General features: G+C 36.7%; 1 protein-coding gene across 4 annotated transcripts in view; it reads left to right on the top strand.

Moving 5' to 3' along the window:
• Pur-alpha (Purine-rich binding protein-alpha) overlaps positions 1-25128 on the top strand; it is a 46750-nt gene extending 21622 nt beyond the window's left edge. For all 4 annotated transcript variants that reach the window (XM_034981112.2, XM_034981113.2, XM_034981114.2 and 1 more), the window contains exon 9: positions 909-25128. In XM_034981112.2, the coding sequence (XP_034837003.1) occupies positions 909-938 (30 nt within the window). In that variant the 3' untranslated portion in view covers positions 939-25128. The remainder of the gene's footprint in view (positions 1-908) is intronic.
• The last annotated feature ends 360 nt before the right edge of the window (positions 25129-25488 follow it).

Genomic DNA, 25488 nt, shown 5'->3' with positions numbered 1-25488 from the left:
ACTAACGTAGTATCCATATATATAAAATTTAGAGTCCTGACTAACTTATATATCAACGCACAGCCTAAACATCTAAACAGCTGGTCCTAGATACATGAAATTTGGTGAGTGTGTTCTTTGTAGGTAAAGAGAAGGTATCCACTAGGAAAGGATTTTTTGAAATTCCACCTCTGAGTGGGTTAAATGGAGGTTTGAAATTTATGAAGTCCACGCGGGCGAAGTCACGAGCATAAGCTAGTTTTTATATATTTCTAAAAACTCATAGTAAACGTAAAAAAATATCGTTTTCTCTTTATAAATTGAATAAGTTATTAAGTAAGACTTACAACAAAGTGATCTTTGCAAAAATAAATTTGGGTTGAAGTCGTTAGTCATATAGGATCCCTTTAAGCAAGTCTTTGCGTGTTACGTATATTTATTTCACTGGGCACTCTAATCCACAACTTTCCTGTGGTCTTTATCGATGCGTTTTTTACATTCTCGGATGATACAATAACGATAATTACTATATTTTTCATGTAAACTAGTATAGAAGTCATGTTTATTAAACTTTGGTAGGTTATGCTCAGTATATATAATGTACTCTGTGGTTATGCTGTTGTTTACAAATGCATGACGTCAGAGCACAGATAATCTATCGGCCAAACATGGCCGACAGTGTTTTCACCTGTCTAAGAAAAATATTTTTTTAAATTAAAGTTTTACGGTATTTAGGGCGCAAAAAAATATAGTGTTAATTTTTTTGATATAATAGGACAAATATTAACCATTTAAGACCAACTTAAAAAAATTGTCAAGTAGCCTATTTTGACGAGTACCTAACGCTTTTGGTAAAATACCCTGAAAAATTTACACTTTTTTTTTGGCAGTCTTGTAATTTATGCTGACGGTGCAAAATAAATTTGCAGGAGCCATTTGCGGCGGGCGCGCGGATTTGATGCGACAGCGTGCCGCACTGAGCGCCGCCACATAGCCCGTCGCCCGACCGTCGCGCGACCGTCGCCCGACTGTCGCACAACCGTCGCGCGACCAGACGCTTACACCCCTTCACAAACAAATACTCCTCCGTGTAAATACGTGCACACATCGGGCGGGGAATTCGTCGATCGTTTCGGGCGCCGGCCGACGTCTTCTTGTAGATCGGATGCGTTGGAGTTCTGTTACTCGCGACTCGTTATTGCGGGTACTTATAAATTTGGTATCAGCCATGAATGTATAGCAAAGGTGGATCGTGCGCTCCTGATACCTACTTGAAGCATATACCTTCTCATCGCTATCCCACTTCGACTAACAAAATGGAGCGAGAGGTCGGACACCAATGCTGTCTGATCTCTCGCTCTCGCTCAGAAGCCAGAAGTGGGATATCGATAAGTAGATATTTGCTTCCAGTAGGTATTTGGAGCGTATATAGATTCATGGTATTGATTCGATTTTTTTTTTTTATTATTCGGTTATTTTTTATTTAGTCTCGAAATGGGACATTTGTAGATTTCAGCGTTTTCTTCTTTAGAGAAGAGCTGGTTTTTTAAGCGGACCGGAGAAGAGATTGTGTTCAATCGACCAATTAGATTCTTAATACATGACGTGAAAAAGGTATCACGTCATCTTTTAAAAATCTGATTGGTCGACTGAACACATCTCTCTGCTCCGCTTAGATTAATACCGAGCCTTATTGGACCGGGCTTTTAGCACATCGTCGCGTTCACATGCAAAGCGATCAACACCTCAAGCTCGTGACGTGCATGGCTAGTGGGTAGCACTGACCTTGTATGGTACACCTCTTTCATCGTACTTGTATACGTCCATTTCAGTAGTTGATGTGCTAAAAGCATATTTTTTGTAAAATTGCCAATACATTACTGTACGTTGAACCAGTTACAATTTTTCTGGAGCAGATAAGCCGAAGAAATACAATCTAAAAAAACTAACGCAATCCATCTTCATTTCAGTACACCTCATTCTGTATTGCATCAACAAAAGTCTGTTCAAAATGACGTCATTCTGGTATTATGGTTTCTGGTTTTATGTGTAAAAAAATATTATTTTAGCCATAATATGTTATGGTAACAAAGAGCAATTTTTGCTACCAATCAATTTAAAATGTCTCAATTTTTTGATCTAATACCAATTATTGTTAATTAGGTTATTGAAAATATATAGCATTTGTAAAATATAGAGTTGCAGTAACAATAGTTCGTACGCATCCGATGTATAAAAGACGTTTTAGGCCGTGTCTGTCTGTATATGTAAAATTTATCTACCGAAGCAATTTCGGTATAAGTCATATATGTATATTTCATTTTAGTTTCGTTAAGTTTCAAGTCATTTGTACCGGGGAACGAATTGTAAGCAGTGAAAAGGTTCGGTTTTGTGCGAAATTAAAACTATAAGGTTAATAATAGAGGCGTCTTCGGCGGTAGTTCTGTAAAATAAAACATAATAAATGATAAAGTTACGGGAGATAAATAATGTAATGCCACTTATCTAGTTAGTAGGTGTATGTGTTTTTTTTATTATCATGAATTATTTAATTATGGCGTTTCTTGTCTGTTTACATCGATCGAAATGTTTTTAACAGGCACGGGAGGGGGACTTCCGAGGGTAGAATCATTTCCTTGTCTTTTGAACATTCATATAATAACCGATATACTTTTTAAAACTTTCTTTTAAATGTTTTTTTTAAACTTGTTTTGTTGACTAGCGCTTAATAAAATAAGCTGACTTAAATTTGAGATAGTAAGGGACAGAATCGATGGTCCACAAAACTAAATTAACATGTCTAAAAAGCGTGTATGTAGTCCTTTTTCGTTGGAAATATAAGATGGCAATTGGCTGATACTTTTTCTCTGGTCAGTTTAGTTGAACTGAATTGTTGTAGATAATCTTCAACTGAGTCGTAAAATTTATACTGAAGTGTCATTTTTATGCTACCTAATAGGTTATAGAGCCGGAATCCACCACGTTTGGGTATCTGAAATGATTCTAGTCTCAGCGAGTCCGGGGGAGATTGGCACCGGGTGTTTGCAGGCGCGTAATACATCTGCTGTTTGTCGGCACACTTCGGGAGTGAATTGGGGAGGAAAGAGGAGTGAATGGAAAGTGAAGGGGAGACATTGGGAGTAATCGGAAAGTAGAAATGAGTTATGGGAAGTAGAAGGATGTTGAGGGAGGTGATGGGATTCTAGGGAAAGTGGAGGGATTGTTGGGGAGTGGTGGGAGTGAAGAAGAAAGTACAGGAGAGGGTGTCGGCAAGGCGGCGACACTCAGTCGTCAGGGAGGGAGCGTACTGCTGTGATATTGTCGTAGGCGGCAGGACGCGCCGCGGCCGCATTGTAGCTTTATAAACCCTTATATATAACTTTATACCCTTACATATACCTTTATACCCTAACTTAATTTAAGTTTTGACGTCTGACGTCATCCCGGATCAAATCCAGAGCGCTTTAAGCGCAAACAATTGGCAAAAAACTCCAAGAGTTTCATTTTGTACTTTAAAAATACGAATGTCTAAAAAATTTTTGGAAATTAAAATATTTGGAAATTTCTGGGAGTAGGTTAAAATTTAAACTGAAAGTTATTCGAAATTGAGACACAGTTACGTAATAATTTAAAACCAAAACTCGAAGAGTTCGTTAATTTTAAATTAATTAAATAATAGCAAAATTTTGTAAAAATATAAATTTGCGATATATTGGCATAATAAAAACACGGGAAAGGGTGAGCTTTTTAATAACGGTAATTTTGTATTTAAAAAAAATTAAAAAGTGTCTATAAAAATTTATGTTCTAATAATTTTCAATACTTCAAAGTGTAGTTTAAGCATAATATCTTAGGTTACTGTTGTACCAACAGCTGTACTTTATTAGAGCTTAAAATCTTTTGGCGGTTTTAAATTGAATACAAAACAAACCTTTGCGTAATTTTAACGCTGTGTATCAAACATAAGCGTTTATATTCTTATTTGTATTTATAAAAAAAGACCAAGTGTCTATAAAATTTGGAAGAAAATTTTCCACATTGGCAATTATTATTGGTGATTTCTAAATTCAAAAGACTGGCAAAGTTTGATAAATTCAAAAAAAAATGGGTGGACACAAAAAATACTGTGTATAAATAATTTTAAGCTAACTATAATTTTAAGGTTGTTTGAAAAGAATAGCAACTAATATCTTGGCTTAGGATAAGCACCGTGAAATATTTCTGCGCGGTCATTTTTCGTTGGCAATGGTAATTTAGAGGAATCCAAAAAAGCAGATTTTGCGCAAATATACTCAATTGGCATACATATAAATCCAGTAAATCTCCATAATCTACGTACCTTACACCTTAGGCTAAACCCTCAAACTTGGACTTTACATTGTAATTGACAGAAAAGTCTAACATCAAAAAACATTGGCAGTCCGTGGGGAGTGGAGAGTGGGGAGTGGGGACTATCGACAGAAGTGAAAACAAACAAACATTCTGGTCCAGCTGCCGCCGCCTTTTTTAGTGATTAATAACAGTCAGCCCGTTGAATGAAAAAGTGTTACCGTGAAATCACAGACCACCACCTATAGACGCCTAATGGCCGGACACTCGCCATCACCGAGTTTAGGCAGTTGCTTAGCATAAAAGTCGGCCCACGCCCGTTCGGTACCTTCATTCCGCACATTGTCTTGATTACGTGACTTTTGTGTCCACCAATCGCAACAAAGCATTTTGTCCCCTGCCAACATTTTACGATTTTGTTTTCATGCAAATCTTGTATATGCGTACTGTTCAGGTTGAATCCTCTGTGCCGTGAAATAGACAACTTGTAAGCGTAGGACTGGAAATACGTACCACTTCATTTGTAGGACTATGTGGCCATTTCATTATACAAATATTTACTAAGCTGCCTACAAAAATGCAGCTGGTTATTATTAATTATTATGGCCTCGTTATTTGGACATATTCGGAGTGGAGGACGCTCCAATCAAACCATCCATTTTGTAGGACAGTTATCTCAATATTCAAATAAACTTACTGTTATTCAGTCAATTTTGACTCCCCACCGAATCGAATTCGAATATCGAGAATTTTCACAGAGGAAACACTTGGGCGTCTCGTCCAAACGAAGCTACTCACGAACATTCAGCCTCACCCTCAGCCTCAGCCTTCAGGATTAATCACAAAAAACTTGACACTTTCATTCAAAATTAAACCTTGATAGGTTGCGTTAAGAAACAAAAGGGAATGCCAGGTGGCCATAGTAAATTTGTCCCTTAGGTGCCCACACATGAAACTATATGGAATCAACAGTATACAGCAATTAATTGGTAAAAATATGGATTTCAAAAAGAGAGGGTTTCAATGTTACAAATAATTTTCCATAGGATCGATTTTCAAATTGTGTTAACGCATCGTATAGTAAGGTTTTCCACTTGATAAATGGTTTTAAATACATGTATCATATTGGGCACTTTTGGGCCAAATCTCGGCATTCCCCTTGCAAAAGCTAATAAAATTAGCATGTTGCTGACGCAACCTTGAAGTTTTTACCCCAAAAACGTGCGAAATTTTAACTTCAATAACATCATGGGGTTTGGCAGAAATATTCCACAGTGCGTTTCCTTGCCTTGGAGTAGGACAATGATTTATCGATGTTAGTGTGGGTGTCGACAATGTCGACGTGTGGGTGGGTTGTCCGCCTAGTGTGGCCGTGGCTGCGTCCTCTGGATAGGTTAAGTTGGTTCGTGAGCACCCTGGGTGTGGCGACACCACTTGTTGGTGGAACCTGAACCAATAACATTAATTAGTTAACACAAAATTATACAAAAAAGAAAAGTTTAGTACAATACCCTCAAAAAACAATTTGAGTACCTAGAAACGTATTTAATTTCGAAAATTCGCTTTCGGACGGTTACCAAATGTCGTCGAATAATCAATGACCTCTGTGTAAATATCTATTAGACTAATCAACTGATGAAAAATGGGATGTCGATTTTTTTGTTTTTTTTTCATGTATGTGTGAACGTGAAAATTAAAATTATCTTTTGCAAAAATTGCTTTGTCAAGCTCTAAACTCAATACATGGGAGTATTATTTAGACGAGTTTTTTTAAAGTACATTTGGTTTCACCAACCAGTGCGTAGCGTCGAGCGTGTGTGCTTGTGTATATATTGTGTGCATGTGTGCGTGCGCGTAGGCTAGTGTGTGTGACAGAGTCGGGCGTGCCTACTTCTTACTAATGTATTTATATACATCTATATATTGTTTCCTCATTTTGTGATTGTCCGTCTGATGGTTACGACGCGTCGCCGCAACCTTTACTTGTTAGAATGAACGTGCGTGACCTATTTTTTTAAATCGATTCGAAAAACGAGATATCGGTTTTCAAAATATTTGACGTAGTTCTGATCTAAATGAATTTAATGACATAATTCAAAAAAATCGATACAGAAATGAACGAAATAATGATAAATATGTATAGAAAATTTAAATTAAAAAAAAATTAGTAAACCGGATCATGCGCGTTTGCTCTCACAGTTTCGTGGTTTGGCGACGTAACATTTTTTACTCTTAAAAAGTTAAATAAATAAAAAAATATACAAAAATACAGCAAAAAAATTTAGGCTGTTAAGAGTTTTACATTTTAGTAGGTACGTAGTTATCTACTCAGTCAGTGAGTCAGTTAGTGATAAACTCGTTTTATATTTTATTGCGTTACTAATACATGTTAAGGACTCCGCTCCCTGCTTCAGATTGTGGATTTGGAGGCGAATTTGAGGGTACTTTCGAAAAAGTGGCAATTTTTGATTATCTAAAAATATACAATAAGTAAATATTGTTATGAAATAAAAAGAAGTTATACATTTTAATATTACCTATACACAGAACACACAAAGGTATACAAAATATATAAAAGTTTGTTTTGATAACTTAATAACAAGATTCTCTAGGTATTTCAATGAATGTATTATTTTCTTTATATATATTATGGTAAATCCCATTTTTATGATGAATTGAACATTTTTAGGATGAAATTTTACAAAAATATATATTCTTTGTTTCTAACAAAATTTGATTTATACTTTTTAAAATGAATTGATAAATGAATCCCACTTCTGATGTTTACGTTATTTAGCACTTACTTATGTATGCCCGCGATTTTAAATCCACGTTCCGAAGCAGTGAGTGATTGTTATTAAGTTAATTAATTTACGCTTTCCCGTGCTTCGCTTCGTTTCGTATCGGTTCGCATCGCTTCGCCGGTCCCGGCTGCCAACTAAAATTGAACCTTATCACGACATCGATATAGTTTTAAATCCACTGTACAATGTAAATATCGTCATTCGTATTATGTTCCGGAAAATGCGACACTGTTCTCGATAAAAACTGTAAACATAAGTATGATTTTAAGATATTATATTTGAATTTTTGTAACGGACAGTGTCTGTAAAAACTTTTTTTTATTGTTCTATGCAGCTCATTCTTTGTATTCAGTTAAAGATACAGAATGCAAAATACCGTAAACTAGTTACAATAAAAATCTAAGGCTGAGACCTATAGAGCGCACTTTGATTTTGCTCAGACTTAGACGTTGGTAAAATGAGACAGTGGTATATCACTGGCATAAATCTGTCTCGTTTTAACTGAACTTAAGTCTGAGCAAAGTCAAAGTTCGCTTTAGAGAGTATACTTTAACTTTACTCAGACTTTACTTAGATTTAAAGCGAGACAGAGACATCAAACTGTCTCCTTTTAACTTTAAATGAATTCTATATAGATGTCAGCCTAAAAATATGGAGAGTTTATTTTTATAGAACTAGTTTGTGATAGTATGCGTTCTGAAACTAAATACAAACTGTATATTTACTTTGTAATCTGTACTCAATCACCGAAACGCTAACAACCGTGTTGCGGTTACGAAGTACACACTGTCATATATACTTACATACTACATTATATAATGCATACATTTTGAGAACGCACTCGCCATATTTGCTCTATGTGTCAACTGTCATGTCAAAAGTACTATTTTAGTCTTTATTTTAAGGGTAAGCCGTACTTTTGACATGACAGTTGACACACAGAGCAAATATGGCGAGAGCGTTCTCAAGATTTATGAATTATGTTTTATATAAATCGTTGTTTTTACTTTAGATAAACTCTGTCCTGTTTTAGCAGCTATTATAATATAATTCGTTGCCTAGATTTTTTGGTCTGTAAAAGTATAGAGATAATTCTTATTTTCATGTTTTCGTTGTAGGTATTAAAGACATTGTTTTACAGATGTTAAATTAATCCTCAATACTATTTGTTCTCGACAGCATCGTAATGTGTAATTGTAAAGCATTAGTACTGCGCGCGAGGTGCTTCCACACTTGACGTTATGTCCGTAATACTGATGTTCGTGATCTGTGGAACACTTCGTGTTAGGATTTTAAATGTAACTTAGTGTATCGTCGCCCTAATGACCCATAGGCATAGTTCGACTTCTTAGATTGCATCTGCGATAAAAACACACTAAATTGTTGTAAGATTTCAAGTCGACAAACATGAAATTAAAGTTGAACTTATCTGTCAAAGTATGGATATGTCAAATCATGAGTATAAAATGACAGATTTACGTCTGCTCCAGTGAAATGTTTGTTTGAGCACTTGAAATGTTACAATAACGTCTCAAAAATACACTCGTAGAATAAGACCGGACAAATACTATGCAGTCTAAAACGGTCCTTCGGATAGGTTAATTTACAGTACATTCTCCCTCGAACCCCTTTATAGAGTGGGATAAGTTGGTGACGTCCGATAACGTTTAAAATATAGAAAAAAAAGTAAAAATACCTATATAAATCACTACACTGTACGAATAAATAAATAGTAAATATATTTCGGAGCCGGAGCGGCGTTCTCGTTCTATCGTAAGTTTAGGATAGTTTTCTTTTTGAGCGGGAGTCGGCGGAACCGCGCGCATCGGTCGAGGAAGTCGAGCCGAGCGTGGCTCGTGTCTGTTCGCGATCGCTCGTGTGTACGCGCGAACGCTCGTCTTGCCTCGCTCGGCGGCGGGCGCCGGCCGCGCTGCGAACCTCGTCCGGTGTTCGTACCGCTTGTCTGTTGAGGGCTCGCGGGGAGGCCCCCGTGCTCCCAGGCCCCTACTAGCCCCCGGGGGCTTTAGGATGCCTCCCCGCGACTAGTGGCTTAATTTTAAACAACAATTTATGGTACAAAATATAAATAATTTTAGTTCCATAGACGTTTAAGGTTTACAGAGTTTATATTTAGATGAGATTAAATAAATGAATAAATAAAAAGAAATATATTCGTCGCTGCTACGATGTGGTTTAATTGAAGAGTATAGTATCGTGGAGACGTTTGATTTCGTGGTTACATATATCGTATCGTATCGTCGGCAATAGGCAGGAGTGTGTGGTGGGTGTAACGCTACGGGATTTTGATTTTCGGAATTTGTGTTCTGTCGGCCGGCGGGCCCCTTCCGTCCCCTTCGTCGTTGCTTCGAGGCTGATGCGACTCGAAGGCCCAATATCCCGTGATAGCTTAGAACTAGCTTTGTCTTAGTGCCTAAATCGTTAATGTAGGGGTTAAGTTACTTACAAGTTACAACTATTATAGTAAGGACCTTGATTGCAAGGACTAATAACCTTTATCAGTAGATCGCCCATTTTCATATAATCAACTAGTGTCAAATTCCATACGAGTATGTACTTCACGAGTAGTACTTGTGAGTACTTCCTGGTTTTTCCTGAAAAGCATGAAACATTACCTTCTAGGCAAGAGTGAATAAACATCTTCTAGGCAAAAGCGCTCCAACCCAGACTCATAATTGCTTTTTATTAAGCATGATTGTCGTCAAGCGCGAAAAAAATATCGGGCTGGAATTCATCATCTTTATCAACCGATAGGTGGCCACAGCTAGACATAGGTCTCCTTTAGTATCCATACGCCACGGTCTTGCGCCGCTTGTAACTAGCGGCTCCATGTGAGCTGCCTGATGTCCCGTGGGTCTTCCTTCCTTCCGGCGCGAGGTCGAGGGTTGGTGTGTTCGGTATAGAGCGTGGTGCAGGCCCGCCGGCGGCGCCGAGTGCTCGAAGCTGCCTCCTGTGATACCTCGCCCCGCGGCCCCGCCCCCGCACCCCGCGCAGCCTCCGCCTCCCGGCTCTGTTCATCGCTTTATTATTGTTTTGAGTGTTTGTATAATGCATATATTTTAAGGAATACTCGCCATTTTTGTTCTGTTTACCCTTAAAGCGGTTACGTACTCATACGTAACTACTTGAAGGGTAAACCGTACTTTCAATAGTTGACACATAGACACAGAGTCCTTCAGAGAGAGAATGGCGAGTCCTTTCTCAAAATGTATGCGAGGTGCTGGCAGATAAACATAGATTAAGTCATATGCCTTATTTGGAGTCAAAACTTCTTTAGTACCGTTGCATATAGGATATGAGATTAAATATTGAAGCTTGAACGAAAAGTCACACCTGAGTATGACCTAAGTGTATAAATGTCTTGACAGAAATCAGAAGTCATCACATTCTAAAGCTCTAGATGATGAGGACTTTTACACTTGAAGTGAAGATTTGCTGTATAGCAATCAACCAAAAATCATTTCAATTCCCAACTTCTACGAGACAAACTTTTTTTTTCGTATGTTGTTGCTGTATGTGTTTGGATGCCAACACCTCGCTGAAATGAGTCTAGAACGAATGATATGTTGGCGGCTCTCAAGGTACATGTTATCTCACGGTCGACTCACTTCGTGCGTCTACCACACTTTGTGCGTTGTGTTTTCTAGTTACAGGTTCTGCCAAACTTAAATGCGCTTCTGAATTTTGCCAAGTCTGATTATTTTAAATATTCTTACTTCAAATTGAAAGGTCATATTTCATCCATTTCACGGTAAGATTTCTCAGACTACAAAAAATCAGACTATCCCAATATGACATTTGTACAAGTCTTGAATAGATCAATATTCAAAAGCTATTTTATCACCTACTATTAGGTCCAATTAGGCCCTGATTTTATATGAATAGAATAGAATATATTTTTATTCAAGTAACCTTTTACAAGTGCTTTTGGATCGTCGAATAATTTACCACTGGTATGACACTGAAGTCGTGGTAAAGCGCGTTTTCTGATGTCGTACAAGAAAAGTTTAAAGTTACAAATTGCAAGAGATACGATTTAAAAGCCATAGCAAATCTGTACAACTTATGTACTGATTTGGCATTACGACTAGCCATCAAATAAGACAAGAAAAAAGAACTTCCACAATTAAACTGAGACTGTGCTCAGACTTGACAGTTAAAATGCTCAGACTTTACTAAGAGTTGAAACAGATTTTAAAGAGATAAATCTGTCTCGTTATAACTCTAAGTAATATCTGCGCAAAATAAAGTATGCTGTACAAATCTCAGACTTAAAGTTATCATTACTCAAGGCGCATTTAAGCTTGGCACACTACGGCTTGAACACTGCCATTGACGATTTTGCGAACAAACCAGCGCTAAAGACATTAACATTTCGCATTTATTTAATAAGTAGGTATATAGCGTTAAATCTAATTTTATATAGTTTAATATATTAATTCTGAGTATTATGCGTTGCTTTGAGTTGTATGTTTGTGGTTAAAATATAGGTTAAGGCGGCGGCATACCTATACACGCGACGCGCCTGACGAAATACGTTTTGAATCTAATCAGATCAATTTATATATCCAAAATCACGTTTAATGCATAAATCATTCGCCAAATTAGCTCTATGTGTCAACTGTCATGTGAAAAGTACTTAAATTAAGGATTAAAATTGTACTTTGTATATGACAGTTGACACATAGAGCAAATATGGCAAGTGAGTTCTCAAAATGTACGCACTACATGTGATTTTATTAGTAGACAAACCTATCGTTAACAGTCATAACAAACACTCGTTGAAGATTCGGCACATAACCCTATTCGTTAGACATTAAGGCGAGTCTCCGAGGCTAAGCGGAAAAACTGGTTTGCTAGATCAAATGTTTTAGGTATTTACTATTAAATAATGGCCTTGCTAAAAATATACAATATACCTAAAGACATTGTCTAAAGAATGTGCTACTTTGGTACACAATAGGAAGTACTTCACTCTATCAAATAAAATCTTGAAATAAGCCGAAAAAAAGTCTAAAACTAATTATTTAATACTTAAATTTCTGACTTGGCAAATAATTTTTATATGGAAATATTTGTCTTTAAGTACTACAGAGAACCTGCTAAATTTTGGTTTTCAACAGGACTTCTATAATTTATTAAATTCAAATTTAACGTTTGAAACACAGAATTTGAACGTTGCCAAGCGGTTTACTTCAAGCGCTGCCCGCCTCGGTGACTCGCCTTAAGGTCCATATTACAAAATAAACTTTAACAGACGAACGAATATGATCCGGCGGCGTGCCGAATGCTGTCCGCCATTTTGTTAGTCATCTTTAGTTTAGGACAATCCTATAGAATAGGGTTCGCGTTGACCAAATCTGCCCCATAAATATAGAATATCCCATCGTCTGTTAAGCTTATTAAATTTTCCTGAATACGCGTTGCGTTTCGTTGTTTGCGTTGCGTGTGTTAAGTATGTTTCCGTTACATTTAAAACGTTACTTTGAGAGTCTGGTCGCGAGTGTGTAGGCTAAAGTGATAGTCAATTATTATAAATATTCATTACTCATTCGCTTCGTCGACGTCACATAAAAAAAATCAAAACTACCCTCAAATTTTCAAAACCCTCAGAGCACACCTTAAATTCAATGAAAACATTTATTATAAGAAAGACTATTTAACTCTCTTATAAAATTAAGTATGTATGTGTTTAACCACCGCAGTTTCTATACCAAATTCTACCAAGAAACCGAAGAAAACATCAAAAAACTTTCACTTAAAACTTGAGATATGCGTAGCAATTAACTGGTGGTTAATTAAATTAGAAGGAAGTTATTCTTGCAAGTCGTATCCGATTAAGTCTACAAGATAATAGGTGTCATTTGAAAAAAAGTTAAATTAGTAGTTTGTATAGATTTTAAGGTTTAAGGTAAAGTAAAGTAAAAGTAATTCTCTCTTAAGATTTCCGGAAAGCAGATGTCTGATTTGCAAGAATAGCTTCTAGAGCCATGATTCTTAACATTGACTTAATTTGTGGTAGTCTTGCTACGACTAAATTTAAGTCCATCTAACTGTCTGAAGTCAGGCTCGGCTAAATTGCTGTTACTAATATGGTACAGCTTCAATATTGGGATTTGGCAAATGATTCGAGTTTGGCCAATTCGCATTCGGCAAATCAACTGGCGGGCCACACTATTCGGGATACGGCGAATGTTTTGTGATTGGCGAATTTTTACATAAGTTTGAGATTTGCCAAATCAGGCGGCCGGCAGACGCGATTCAGACGACAGACTCCCCGTGGTGTATATTATATTTCCCCGAAAAACAAAGAATTCCCGCGGGTTTTTTAAAAACCCTATATTCGCGCTGAGATTCGGGTTAGCGCGAATGTGCGGCACGATCCGGTCGACGCCGGCCACATCATTCGCGATATGTCGAATCATTTGCCGAATCCTGCTAGTGGAGCCGTACCAATACAGTGACAGCCAATCTAATGGATCTACCACCAAAGGATTGCTAGCAAAGTTTGGTGTCCTCAAAACAAGGTGTTTGAAATAGACGATTGTGACGTGGACGAGCGCCGCGCCGCTCCCGCTCCCTCATAGGCACTTAATAGAATACTGATCGAATACTGGAAACGTAAAAATAAAAAAAATAAGAATAAATAAATAATTCAGAGAGTTATAATAGTACGTTAGTTTTAATTATATTTCTGATATTGATTGATGTTTTGCTAAAAGATAATTTATCTGTGCGTTATGTTTGATGTCGCGAGGAGCTCGCTCTGGCGTCGCAGCCTCCACCCTCCGCCCTCCGCCCCGCATTGTGTCTCTACGCACTGCCACTGGCCTCTTCGCCCTATATTGAGCCTCTTAGAAGAATCACGAAAACACAATGGTCATCCGAAAGTGCGGAACATTTATACCTCTAGAACACAAAACTCTCCAACAAGCTTGCTTAATCCAATAACGTGACGATTAGCTTAAATGTCTTAAAAAAAATAGTTATCGACTAGGTATCCAAATTAAAATAAATAGTTACTTAAATCCGAAAAAAAGCATGCGTATTTTCATTCCTATTTCTTGAGACTTTTGTGTTTCGTATGTTTCCCCGTATAAAGTTGCACATTTCCATTAGCAGCTTTAAAAGGCTTTAAAAACTTTTAAAATCTTCAAAAAAATCTCCTTCTATATTTGGAGTTTTAGAAGAGAGAATGTTAACACCATAAATTACATAATTTACTTCTTGAAATATGTCAAAAATCATTTATCGTAAAATGAAACCTGGCGAATTCTCAGTTTCTCGATTTCTCAACCACTGAAAAATCTTCCCAAAATTGAAGTCCAGAGATTATTAAATTTTGACACGCATCTGCACCATGATAACGTCACGTAACGTCATCACGTTTATAAAGCTATATATGGTTTCTTATTTATATTCTTATTTGGTCCCCGTTTATAAGTAAAATATGATTTAAAAACCCAGTGGCAATGCGTAGTAGATTCTGACAATTGATTCATAGATAGTTCCTCAGTATATGGCATAGCATTGAATTACACGCCTGACCGGATATAATATGGCTATAATTTTCGAAATATTTTGGCCTTAAAGATCTGTTCTAAATCATAGCACAGTTTAATTTAACGTATTCTGTGTATTTCTAAACTGATTTTTATGTCATTTTCCAAAAGATAAATTACAGAAACCTTTTCGGAGAAACGCGTACTAAGCGAAGCGATTCGCTCAGCGCTTTAGACCTTTTGGAGTTAGGGCTAGCGCGCACCACGGTACCGTGAGTTGTGGTGCGTTTTAAAATCCGCAAATTTGAATTTTAATCTATCAAAATCCGGTGCGGAATTAATTCCGCAGTGCGCGCACTTCTATGTAGTTCACAGATTTTGCGGAAAAAAATCGTACGGAAATTTTCCGTGGTGCGCGCTAGCTTTTAGAGTTTCCATTCGTAGCATGATTTCATTGTCAGTTCGCGGTAACGAGGTCGTATGCGCCTCTTACGCATTTCATCGAGAAGCTACAGTACGCGCCGAAAGTGAAGAACATCGGCCTTTAGAATGACATTTCAGGTTTGTAGAGCTTTGTCTCTGTCACTCATACCCATATGACGTTTTGTCGGTCTCAACGACTGAGATAGTGCTCTACAACTCTGCTATCTCCTTCTAAAGATCGATGTTCATCACTTATGGCCGCGTACTGTACTTGTTTACTTTAAAAAAAATCAAGTGTAGAATATTTGACCGATCAGGCTTCATCATTCACCGCCACAGAAACGACCTAAACAAAAAAGAGTTCATTTAATTACATTTAAGCAATACCAGTACCTGAAAATTGAATGTAATATAAAAAAATGTAATAGAAAGGCAATAGTGGTTTGGACTCAAAAAAAACCTGGATACAGAACGTTCACTGTTGAGTATTCGCGCAGGATAGAGTTAGCAGTTGATGTATATTTCCGTTGGATAGAAATAACTTGAAAGAATATTTTATGTGACTTGATATTATTCATGGATAACCTCTGAAAAGAAATGAATTATTTCAATGCATATTAAAATGTTTGGATATTTCTGTATGGCTAGTTTAAAACGGCTTTTTGATTTGACTTCGTGTTATTGTTAGTATCATTTGATTGGCCGGTTGTTGTACGGGCATTCGAGTACGGTGGCGCTAGTAACGAACTTATTATTATCACATTGCAACTGTCACAATTGCTGTATCAAACGTCCTGTCATAGTTAAAGATTATTTGGATAGCAACAGGCATTACTTAACTGAACTCCATGATGTAGAAGGAACTGCAAGCTTAATTTGCTATTCGCCAGCACAAACTAATCTGTATAGTACAACGTGCAGTATGCTATGTGCACTCGCTCTCCCACTACTTAAGAAGCAGGAAAAGCAAATAAAACAATCTTACACAAATCTTCCACAAATCTCCTGAGTCAAAGTGTGTACTTTGACACTGCAGTATCCTCAGGAGATGTAGACTCCAATTTCATAATTGCAAAGTACCTACTAACGTACTTTGCAATTGTTGCGTGTTAGTAGTGGGAGGACGGGTGGTGTATAACATGCTGCGTTGTGCCATACAGATCTGTCTGTTTTGGCGGATTACAACAAATTAAACCTGTAGTTCCTTGTATAAAGATTATTTGATGACTGAAAAATTGACATTGGAAGAAAAAGATGCCGGAAAATCGAAAGGGATTGCGATTATTGCATTGTAGCTATCAAAGTTCGATGCTAGGGCCCATGGAGTACGGTTAGGGTAAAGTTAAACGGTTGAAGGGATCACATCGAAGCGACTACAGTTAGCCGTAAGGACGAAACGACTTATCTCGCAGCATACGTCACGGGAATTCAGCCCTTGAAATACATGTAATAGAATGGATTTTTTATTCATTCAAAGAGGTTTTACAAAGTGTTAAATGAATCTAGAATATAGTGCAATACATTTTGAGGACGCATGTCATGTCAAAAGTACGATTTTAGTCTTTAATCTAAGGGTAACCCGCACTTACACCCGACACAGGGCAAATATGGTGAGTGCGTCCTAAAAATTTATAAAAGAACCAGCAATAATCCCATAATAATCTCTTTTATCCTTTAAATCTATTTTATTTGACATTGTATTCGGTTCTTACGTATAAATAATAATTATTATTGTATTATTTATATAAATATTTAGTGAAATAAATCAAACCATATTGAATTGCGATTTGGATTGGTTCAAGGGACGAAAACAAATTCTTTAAAAGCCGACAATGACGCATTGCCAGTGTATCTGGTTCTGCAAATGTTATGTGTGGTGGCATAATCACTTAACATCAGGTGAACCGCCTGCCTTGTGCACATTGCTCGCCTTTGACCATAAATATACCTATACATAATGGAGAAGTTTGAATTTTTTTATGAATTAATTACTTTAAAGGTACCATACCTTCAAAGTAACAAGGCGTGAGCCTGAGTTAATTGGATCTAAAGCACTAAATAATATATATGCGTGTGAAGAACATCGAGGCGCTTTGCAGAAGGAGCAACTAGATATGCAGCAACTGGTAACTAGCTGTTTACATATTATATCTCAATGGAACTGCGCACACGTAGCAACTCGAGTTGCGAGTTCCGGTGATCGACAACAATTTTCAGTTGTTGCAATTGATAACTAAGTTAGTTTCCAATTGCCGCAACTAGCAATATCAAATTCAATCCAAAACCGACGATTGCTTTGAGGAAGAATTTATCGTTGTTGACGCCGTCGACGGCGGCGACGTAATAAAATGCTTCGATATCCCGCGTCACAATGTAGATACGTACACTGACCTACTCAGCTATTACAGTTGCTCACAGATTGCCACAAAATTGCGGCAACCGTAAACCGGCCCAAGTATTTGGTTTGTAGCAACTGGCAACTTTTAAAGGAAACTTAAAAAGTTGACAGTTTCTTCTACTGAATTTGCTCCATCTGCAAAGCACCTTAGAAAACTATTGAGCGATCGACTGATTTGTGGTGCTTAGAATTTTTTCGCTAGACGATCTCGGTTAGGTAAAATGACGTCGCACTCGAGTGAGACACCGCAATCGTTAAAATATTTTGACTTAAATAATTATTCATTTCTCAGCCATTTATTGATGGATCTCAAACAAAATTTCACAGATTTATTATTAGATATCTATATTTTAATGATTCACAACATCATGAAACTTCTCCATTCCGTACCACAAATAGGCGGTTGTTTTTTTTTTTTGTTTTTTTGATTTAATTTCAGGAAAAAACGTTTTAAGTTTTTTAACCTTTGTTTATGAAAAAATTCGCGTGTCGGTAACTTGCACTTTTGATCGTAATTCTTTTGAAATACAGGAATCCTGATTCTGGGCTGGCTCTAGAATTTAGTCTTTTTGTGTTACGCAGCTTTTAAAATTGTAATAATATAAGGAACGGTAGAACAGGGGCGTAACTAGGTATGCCGTTAGAGGCCCGCGGTAAATTCATCGGATGGGGCTCTGCCTCTAATCTCAATATATAAAGAAGATCAACCAACGTTGAAGATTCTTTTTAATAAATCCCTACATAAATTAGGTACAAATGCTATTGTCGGCTAATGTTATTGTGTGCATTTTTCGCCCTTTTCTAGTAACCTAAAGTAAAAACAGTCAAATGATGTATGCTTACATGTAACATGTAAAAGAAAGGCACCACTTCTTTTTATTTATAAAACAGAACAGAAGAAGTTAGTTTTAGGGCTCTATGACTGACTGACTGACTGATCCATCAACGCACAACTCAAACTACTGAACGGATCGAGCTGAAATTTGGCATGTACCTAGATAGCTATTATGATTTTTAAATATTCGACCCCTAAGCGGGTGAAATAGTGCTTTGAAATTTGTGTAGTCGACGAGGTTAAAGTTGTGAGCATAAGCTAGTTGAATAAATAAATTTTACTAAGTCTTGTCATAATAATAATGCTAAGTCCTCTAGTGCTCACGGCCGGTGGTCCCCCACAGGACTGGGGCCCTGGCGTTCTGCCCGTCTCGCCACCCTATTGTTACGCCATTGCTGTTGAATAACGTCATACAGTTCCTAGTATTATTAATCGTACACGTATACGTGCGCGTTCAGTGTGACATCCTGCGTTGTGCAGTTATCGTCGTGAGTTATGTTTGTTTCAGTTTTTTCCGCTGGTTGAAGCGAGATGGGGCGAGGTGTGATAAGGTATACACTGTGGAAGGCTAGGTATGTATACATATGCCTCGCATTCCACAGAGTTTACTTTTAACACATTCAAAAGGAAAGATCTACTTTCGACGTCATTTTTGGTCTCTTTTTTTTAAAGATGAAGATCTACGAAGATGAAGGATGACGCTAACGCTAACCGATTTCTTAAAACAAAAAGAGAAACAGTATCCATGTTTGAAACAAGATATGTAAAAAAATCAAATTCTTTATTGCGAATTTGAGTTATAAAATTATAATGCAAGTTGACAAAATTATGATGTCTACAGCCAAATTCTGTCTAATAACCTAATTATTATGTAAGTAGTTACAACCTTTATTGACTGATGTTTGGAATTTTAGTTACATCAAATTTTTCAACATTTTGGTTAGCCGCAGAAAGTCTATTGTCCCCCGACTTGAGTAAATAAATATGATGGGGCGATGATGGTTCTTTCAACACAGTACACAGATCAAAATTACAGTGCACGTTTCCCCTTCATGACCACGACAACAGTTAGGACAGGGTTCCCCGTGACGTATGCTATGAGTGCCAACTGACACTGTGTTCGCTCGTACCAGAGCTGAGTATAAGTTTTTAAGTTGTAAGTTATGGGTGTACAACGCCCCTAGCGGGATTTGAACACGAGTGTTTCGTTAACAAATTGTAATATTTTCAGAATTGACAAACCCTAACTCTAGTGAATAGTTCTAAGCTGCACACATTACTGTGGTGAGGTTTGTTGCGGCACGCCTGCATATAAAATGTGTTACGATACACTACAACGCGGTAATGTGTTTGCACCATTACTCAAAAACTTACACTCTAGCTTTAGTTTCGTCAAGAGAACGGAGGAGGTACGTAAAGCGTTCCCATTATCCGATCCGATATCGGGGTACGTAAAATGTGTGAAATGTGCCGTTTCCATTGCCACATTATACTCATTTCATACAAGTGCTAATTCGGTTACACAAATATGGATTTAGGTTCGCTGGTGTCGGTCGCGGACATCGGTCGCGTGTACCATTTGTATGTGCGACCGACAATGTAGGAGGAATTGGAGCCTAAATTGATAAATCATGCTCTCCTGTTCTGTAGAGAACTTTGTAAAAATAATGACACTACTTTTAGACCTATCTATTTAGGTTCTTACTAATAAAAAATTATACGCTACATACGAGTATACAATATGTTGAATGTAATACTGAAATATTTATAAGCAGTGTATAATTTTTGTTTTTTCTGCAACGTACAAGTGTGCAACCGAATTAGTATAATGTTACGAGAATAGGGTTTTTGATAGTTTTAGGGCGCAGGTGCTGCCACCTACGCCGAGAATGTGAAACTCCACGCGGGACGGTTGTACAGTCGGCGACAAAAATTTTTGTAAGTACCTTAAAACCTTTTCCGTTTTTTTATTGTTAAGACTAATATGTTGTATTAAAAAACCAATGTGTAACTGAATATTTGTGATAAGACACATCCAGATTTCTAAATTGTATTGACAGTTTTCTTAACACATTCGAATAATAAATAAATTAATAAAGTGTTCAGCTATTTGAAGCCGATTGTACAATAAGAGACCTTGTATAACGTCCAGGAGGTAAAGCTAATGGTATAAAGGCTTGGTATAATTGTATAAAATTGATAACATCGGTGTAAAACTGTATAATTTGTTGTAAGTGCTAAGTATGTATTGTATAGGTCGGGGAATATTGTACGAGTCGGACTTGTTCGGTAAGAGTAAGGGCACACTAGCCACATTAAAGTATTTATATCCCATTCGTAGGTATTGGAAACACAAGTGTATGCAGCGTATTATTCGCTATTACATACTTGAAAAAACATTAGTGCCGTATAACCTTTACGCGCGGTGGAAGTGAAACTTCTTTGACGTTCTGGCAGATCCTATTACGATAAAATAAAAAATAAATAAGTCATGTTAGAAATTAGTCGTTTTGAAAATGAGTCGTAGTATATAACACAAAAGCTATTCGTCTACTATGGCACTAATATGGTATAGTCCGTACAAAATAACTTTTCACGCGCCATTTTAACTCTATGGGTCAACTGTCGTGTCAAAGGTACGGTTCACATTCAAAATAAGTACTAAAATTGTACTTTTGACATGAAATTATACACATAAATTTAAAATGGCACGTGAGAAGTCAATTTTTAAAAATGGCGCCCTTAAACAGCTGCTCCATTTGGTGGCTAATTTTAAATATGGCTTCTGTTCGAGAAAATATTTCTCAAGTCGCGCCTAAAGAAGTTTTTCTTCCATAAATGTGATGTCAACTATGACACATCCGACACATCTTATTACAAAAATGACATGTTTGATGTCACAACTTACTTAGGTACATTTATCTTTACTTACTATTACTTATTTACGATTTAAATTATCGTAGCGAATAAGAGATATTATGACAGATTGTTCTATTCGTAGTTCGTACGCCTCTGTCGTGTCGTAGTAACTTTGTTCGCAAAAAAGCGACACGACAAAATGTTGCAGGTCACTGCATGATGGGGATAAGACAAAAATGTCGCTAGTGTGTATCTACTTTGAATACCGTCACGGGTGATACGCTAAGCGAAAATATCATGAGAGATGAGGAGGAGAGCGAATACTGCCAATCGATGTAGTTTACATTAAAGTAATATGGATAATGATTTTGTAGAGTTAAAAACAATTTCGAAATATTACTTATGTCCTAATAATAATATATTTTATGTATAGTATTCGGTATATGCGGTGGTGCGATCACGGCCAGACGTCCTAGAGCTGCATTATGTATTGCGATTGTCGTAGTTGTTACGGCATTATGAATTAATGCCGTCACCTAAAAATTAAAGTTTCCTTAATTTAAAATTATACTCGGTTCAAAAAGTTTGCATTTCAATTTTTTTTTAGAAAATTTCGAGAGCTGTAAATTGAACGAGTGTTTTCCAAAAAACTTATTTATGATTGTTGTAGAATTATCAATTATGACACTAAGAGTAAAATGAAATTAAATTCTTTAGTTTAAAGCCGTACACTTTGGATTATCACTTTTTATTTAATTTATTTGATATAATATTGAAGACCTCAGCATCAAATTTTGTTTCGAAAACTATAAAACCTCATACGATACCACAGATAATATAAAACGTGGCTTGGCCGTGATCTGCCACCATGTAAATGTTTTCCCTAGGGTGAGGACGAAGGATACAACTGTGTTCTGTAGTGTACCGAGCGACAGGGCGTTGTCTAGATAGGTTTGCACTTGACGCGGCGGCCATCTTGTGCTGTTTGCCAGGGCAGCCGCCATTTTGCCGAGGAAAAAAAATCCTAACAATTATATTGATAGAATCTTATGTGTACAGAAACTTCTTTTTATGCTTAAGGGCGTCCCGAACGATGCTTCTTTGACACCTGTTCTATGGATAAATGACAAAAATCAGACACTTAGGCTGACATCTATAGAGCGTACTTTGACTTAACGATACAGAGTTAAGTCTGACATAAACCTGACTTGTCTTAATTGTAACGTAATAAGTCTGAGCAAAGTCAAAGTACGGTCTATAGATCTCATCCTTACTTGTTCTGAAAATTCCATCCGCCATTTTATCGAAGTGTGACAGCGCAAGATGGCCGCGGTGTAAATTAGCCGTGAACTAAGTTTGCGGGAAGCTAAGTTGTAAAAAAAATAGATTGCAATATAATTTGTGGTGTATAAGGTATGAGGATGACGGCATATTGGGTGTTGTGTATGGAGAGGAGGAACGTTCGAGAAGGTTTCCATTGAGGGTAGTCTCGAAAATAATGACAAGGTTGTTTTGATCTTGAGTAGCGAATCTCTAAACTTAATTATTGACAAGTCTTAAAATTAGTGCGGTTTCTCTGGGGGCCAGCTAATTATTAACCCAAGACAGCCTCTACAAATATTGTGATTGATGGGAGTGAACGCGATCCTCAAAAATCAACTGTTTTAGAAGTAGAGCTGATAAAAATAGTGCTCTCTTGTTCATAACGATGCCTGCGAAAAAGGATAGCACTACTTTTTAAACTGCCAATTTAGTTTAGAGATTTTTGTATAAGTGAACTATTACCCTATTCAATTGCTAACAGGCACAATTTAAAAGATCTCTCCAATTTCACTCACAAATATAATAATGTCGGTAAACGAGGATAGTAGTGAAGTCGACAGGAGACGCAAAATTGCGTCTGTTAGCATTTGAAGATGGTGACCTAGCTCTATTTCTTTGAATTTCTGTATAAAATGTATAAGACTGTACACCCAATATGTGGAAGAGATAGCTGGTAATGGTATAGTAACGTTAAGAACGGTGGGACTGATTGGCTCATGTGATGAGGATAAATTATTGTTTGGACTGAAACGCGTTATCATTTCATCGTGTCTAACACGAACACATATTTTTTGTATTTGAGTCAGGTACAGCTTGTTTTGATGGAAAACGGGGCTAGATTTTTGTACCTACTGATATTAAAACACATTTTACTTTTCGTTGAAAATTACCGAAAAAGGAGAACCGGATTTCGTATATCAAGGATCAGCAGATATTATTTCTTTCGTTCAGTTTACACAAGTTTTATTTATTTATATTTTCAAAATTTTAGTTATTTAGTTAATTAGTATTAGCAGCTTTTTTTTCTCGAATCTAGCTCCTTTTTCTACTGTCTTAAGTGCTCTTGTTAATTTAATATGAGGCTACTTATACCAACAAAATATTTACTGGCATCAGTAGAGAATTCAAATTGAGATCGATTTATGTTCTCACATGAATCTGTCTGGTTTTAGCTCTGATGTTGAGATCTATGTAGGATATAGCGTACTTTGACTTCGGGCTTTGAGTTAAAACTAGATAGAGTTATGGCTCACACATAAGTCTGTCAACTATCAATCTGAGTAAAGTACGCTCTATAAATACCAGCCTAAGTCTGAGGAAAGTATATTCTATGGCTCTCAGCCTCCGTAGATTCATATGACATTTCAAGAGCACCTGAGATTTTGTATCCAAAGATTGCGAAGTGTGATGAATTTTTCCTATAGGTTTATTGTATTGTATATCTAATATTATATCATAATGAAATGATTATATACTTGTTATTTTCTGTTGTTCGGCACTAAGCTATTGATGATGTTTGGAACATTGACAGATCTCCATCGAATTGGTTTATCTTTAGAACCGCTGTGTGCTTTTTGTGTATGTAAAGAGGCAAGAGGACAGCTGAAAGACACTAGGATTCATAAAACCTTGGGCGTAACTAGGATTAAAATAGTAGATCCAATTCTAGTGGTCCAATAGTCCAAGCACGGGACCAAAACCCGGAAAATCATAGGTCCAATTTCGCCCGTCGGAGTACAAAATAAGTCCTATGAAATCATTATTTTGCTGCCCAGTTACGCCTAAGGTAACTGTACCAAAATATGTTATTTTCATGTAATATCAATTAAATAAAATGGAGGTATCCAGTGTCCGACAGGTTTTATACTTTGTATTATGGAGTGGGAAAGATGGTGTAATCCCGTGCACAAATGCGTATTTTTTCAAAAAGACCATGGGCAAAATGCGTGGCCCGTGGTTCCTCAAAATCCCTCAAATGTTCAAACCTATGTCATATGAAAGCTTTTGGGCTACAATTTATTTCATACTATGGCGGCCAAGTCGAATTGAGCGCGAACATTGTGTTTTAACTACATTTAATTACATTTTTATTTACTTAATGCTTACTCAGTTTTAAAAATATACCAAAACACCATGTTCGCGCTCGATTTGGACTGTCCCACCATAATATGAAAACAATCGTACCCCAAAATATGGCTAGGGTTTTCATTGCTGAGGGGTTTTGAGGAATTGGACCAACAGGCCACGACGGCCTTTCTCGTTAAATATTCGCGAGAATTTTTGGACATTGCCGTACCCACTTGGACAGTTCCATTTTAGGTTATAGCTATTCTTGGAAAATTCCAATTTTAGATGTTGCCACATTTGGACAATTTTGGCATTTTGTGCGCGGGAAGTCGTATTGGTAAGGCAGTCAAACTGCGAGTTGCGACTGGTGCTTGTGTACTTACGATGGACATATTAGTATTGTATAATATAATTTCTATATACTTACTTATAACATATACCTAAATATAAATTTTCGCTTTATTTCTTATGTGAAATTCTAACCGGCGTAGAAAGTATGCCATTTATTTATAAGTACTATAATATGATTTGTGTCATTTTTGTATGTTTATATACTAAATACCTTTTTGTGAGCGCAACACGAGTTTTGCTGGGAGAGAAAATATTTAAAGGCATAAAATACGTCATAGAACGTGGCAAGTGACTATCCGATAATATGATGGATAGTTACCACTGTATAGCAAAATAAAAGAAACATCTGAAAAAAAATCTTGACTTGATCTTGAAAATGGTTTTTTTAATATTTCATAATATTTCAATAGTTTTAATGTTTTACTTCTGCTGAAGTAAAGTAAATTTTGTTCAATAAGAAAAAACATAATTTAATTAAGTTTTAAGCAACTGTAACTTTATTGAAAAATTGTCTGATAGTAATTTCTTGGTAAAATTCGTGTTGTGAGTTTAATTCACGCTAAAATAAGTCTCAAGTTTAACTGTTTTTTGTAAAACTTG

The sequence above is a fragment of the Maniola hyperantus genome, chromosome 23, assembly GCF_902806685.2.
Source record: "Maniola hyperantus chromosome 23, iAphHyp1.2, whole genome shotgun sequence".
In the NCBI taxonomy this organism is placed as follows: domain Eukaryota; kingdom Metazoa; phylum Arthropoda; class Insecta; order Lepidoptera; family Nymphalidae; genus Maniola; species Maniola hyperantus.
The sequence above is the reverse complement of the archived record's forward strand: the minus strand, read 5'-3'. Positions and strand labels throughout refer to the sequence as shown.